This window comes from Tenrec ecaudatus, chromosome 3, assembly GCF_050624435.1.
Source record: "Tenrec ecaudatus isolate mTenEca1 chromosome 3, mTenEca1.hap1, whole genome shotgun sequence".
Lineage (NCBI taxonomy): Eukaryota > Metazoa > Chordata > Mammalia > Afrosoricida > Tenrecidae > Tenrec > Tenrec ecaudatus.
The window spans coordinates 32,005,017-32,008,636 of record NC_134532.1 but is presented as its reverse complement, the minus strand read 5'-3'; the positions used below and the strand labels follow the sequence as shown (position 1 = coordinate 32,008,636).

General features: G+C 40.9%; 1 protein-coding gene across 1 annotated transcript; it reads left to right on the top strand.

The window, feature by feature from the left end:
• The first annotated feature begins 1,660 nt into the window (after positions 1 to 1,660).
• On the top strand, positions 1,661 to 3,026 carry LOC142443204 (uncharacterized). Its single transcript, XM_075544720.1, is given in 2 exon segments — positions 1,661 to 2,761; positions 2,964 to 3,026. Coding segments are annotated over 2 exon segments (1,164 nt in total).
• The last annotated feature ends 594 nt before the right edge of the window (positions 3,027 to 3,620 follow it).

Below are 3,620 nucleotides of genomic sequence, written 5' to 3'. Positions count from 1 at the left end.
CACCTTGCTACTATATGAACTCACTGTTAAATGACCTTGCTATCTTATTCCATCATCGGAGATGAAGCCACTCTACCCTGTTTTTGCAGTTTGCTTTATTTTCCTTAATTGCACATGCTATTCCTACGTGTCCTTTCGACTATGGGGCTGGATCCCATGCTTTATGTTTGCTTAAACAGTTGGTGCACAAATGTAATAGCGCTTGTAGTAACTGGTCTTACTTGCAGGCATAGGAGTATTAAGCGTCCACTGACAGAATGGTACTTCAGGGAAGATCTTGCAGTGTACTTTTTGATGATGAATATAATGCCAATCTTCTTTAATTTGTCAGCCTCAGCCTTATAAATCACTTGAATATCTGATTAAAAATAGCAAATTCCAGTCTATTTAGTTGAATAACTCATACACTATCAATTTTTAAACATTGCATTTTGTTTTGACAACTTGAAATTTTTTTCTTGATAAAATTTCATATATTCCATCTTCCCATTATTAGAGGATGTGTGCAGCTATTTTTTCTCATTTTTAGTCGTGGCATGTCAACCACTGAGGGTCCCCAAAGCTCCCCTCCATCCACATCATTATCATTGTCTGTACTTTGAGGATTTAGTACTTCTTCAGTGTTATTCCATTGCCATTAAATCTGAAGGGTTCATGTTCCAGAATTAGATACATCACAAGTTCTTCCTCCCAGGCCCTATTTCTGGAGATTTCACTAATCCCTGTGCACCGTGGGTGATCCTGCTTGAATTAGACATACTGGGTGGCAGTGCTTCTGGCATCACAGAAACATGCAAGCCACCACAAGATAACACTGAAATATGAGTGGTATAAGTTAGAATACAGACTCCATAGACATAAATAATATGTTTCTGTACGATAATACCTTTTATATATACCTGTGAAAATTGTTTTCTCCCTAGTAGAACATTCTGCATTTTTCACACTCCCAACTTTATGTAGTATTTAGTTGTCCTTCAGTAAAGATTGATAGAGTGAATGTATCTGACCTCTACCACCTGGAATTAGCAATCCTTAGCACCCCTGCACTCTATTGGTCTCAGTGTATTCCTTGTGTTATGTTTGTTGTATATTTTCATGTACCTCTTTAAGCAAATACCAAATCCGTGTTCATTCATCACTTTCATATCCTACCTGATTGCTACGATAACTTTTTATCATTTGGATTGTTTATACAATTGTATTTCTTCCAATGGACAATAAACATTAATCATACCGTTTTATTTATATTCATATAACAGGGAAGTCAGTTGTGCCCAGTGAGAAAACCTTTCTCCACATTGAAAAAGAGCAGTTTTGTACTGAAATGAAATTCCCTGAGTGTGAACCACCCAGGCTCATGAAGTCACAATGCATTCAGTTTCAGGAGTCTGATGAAATTGAGAAACCACACACAGGCGATAAATGTGGAACAGCCTTCATCGAGGACTCTGTGCTCTATGAACACCAGATTATTGATGTACTAGATAAGACCTATGAATGCAGTCAGTGTGGGCAAAAATTCAAGAAAGTGTTCCAACTCAATGAACATTATCAAAAAAGTCATGAAGGACAAAAGCTAGGAAAATCCTTACAATGTGGGAAAACTTTTCACAGTGTATCATACCTCAAGGGACATCAGGAACCTCATGTGTCAGGAATGTCCTATATATTCAGTGAATGTGGGAAAGGCTTCACCAGGAGGAATGATCTCACTGTTCATCAGCAAACTCATACTGGAGAGAAACCCCATGTATGTGGTGAATGTGGAAAAGCTTTTATCAGGAAGAGTACACTTACTGTTCATCAGCGAACTCATACTGGAGAGAAACCCCATGTATGTGGTGAATGTGGAAAAGCCTTTATCACAAAGACTGCTCTCACTGTTCATCAGAAAACTCATACTGGAGAGAAACCCCATGTATGTGGTGAATGTGGAAAAGCCTTTCTCAGGAAGGATGATCTCACTGTTCATCAGTGCACTCATACTGGAGAGAAACCCCATGTATGTGGTGAATTTGGAAAAGCCTTTCTCAGAAAGGGTGCTCTCACTGTTCACCAGCGAACTCATACTGGAGAGAAACCCCATGTATGTGGTGAATGTGGAAAAGCCCTTATCACGAAGACTGCTCTCACTGTTCATCAGCGAACTCACACTGGAGAGAAACCCCATGTATGTGGTGACTGTGGCAAAGGCTTTAGCCAGAAGAGTGCTCTCACTGTTCATCAGAAAATTCATACTGGAGATAAAGCACATGTGTGCGGTCAATGTGGAAAAGCCTTTCACAGAAAGGATGGTCTCACTGCTCATCAGAAAACTCATACTAGAGAGAAACCCCATGTATGTGGTGAATGTGGAAAAGCCTTTCTCAGGAAGGATGATTTCACTGTTCATCAGTGCACTCATACTGGAGAGAAACCCCATATATGTGGTTAATGTGGAAAAGCCTTTCTCAGAAAGGGTGATCTCACTGTTCACCAGCGAACTCATACTGGAGAGAAACCCCATGTATGTGGTGACTGTGGCAAAGGCTTTATCATGATGTCTTTTCTCACTGATCATCAGCGAACTCATACTGGAGAGAAACCCCATGTATGTGGTGACTGTGGCAAAGGCTTTAGCCAGAAGTGTGCTCTCGCTGCTCATCAGCGAACTCATACTGAAGAGAAACTCTATGTATGTCATCAATGTGGAAAAGCTTTTATGTGGATGACTTCTCTCACTGTTCATCAGCGAACTCATACTGCAGAGAAACCCCATGTATGTAGTGAATGTGGCAAAAGCTTCATTCATAAAGGAAATCTCAAAACTCATCTACAAATTCACAGGAGAAAAACCCCATGTATGTGGTGAGTGTGTTAAAGCTTTCAGCCAGATGTGATGCCTTACACCACATCAGAGATTTCACAAAGGAAAAAAGTCCTTTGCATGAATTAAATGTGGAAAATCTTATATGTGAAAGTCAGAACTCGTTAAACATGACAAAATTCCCAAAAAAGAAAAACTTTCACTGGAATTAGTGTGACAAAGCTTTCAAAACCGTGGAAGATGTGTTAGAGTTTGGCCTGGGCCAAGCATGGGAACAGACAATTGTGACAAATCTTATGAGGACCCATGTTCTGCATTGCTGTCCCTCTACTGACATGACCCACCAGTATAGGGAGAGGATCTTCCGCACTTCCACAGGGTACATGGGTACCTCATTGCTCTTCCAGCTTTCAGTGCCAAGAGAGCTGAACCTGGTGTTTCTGGATCACAGCTATACCAAGCAGTAGAGTGCCCACCCAGATTCCACTTGATCCTGCCTCACCTGCATGCTCCTTGATGTATGTGAACAATTAATCCAGAAGATTAATAGACCACAACAAACCTCAGCCTCCACAACCCTGAAACCAGAACTAGATGGTGCTCAGCTTCCACTGCTTACTCTGAAAGGGATCACAAAAGAGGGTCCCTGAGTCAAGTGGGAGAAGAAAGTGGAACAAAACCAAAATCATAAAATAGATCCGGCTTACAGGTCTGAAGGAGACTTGGAATCTGCAGATTATGACCTTTAGTGGCCGTTCACTCTTGGACCTGTACTCACACCTCTGCTTCAGCTTTCAGCCAAACAATATAT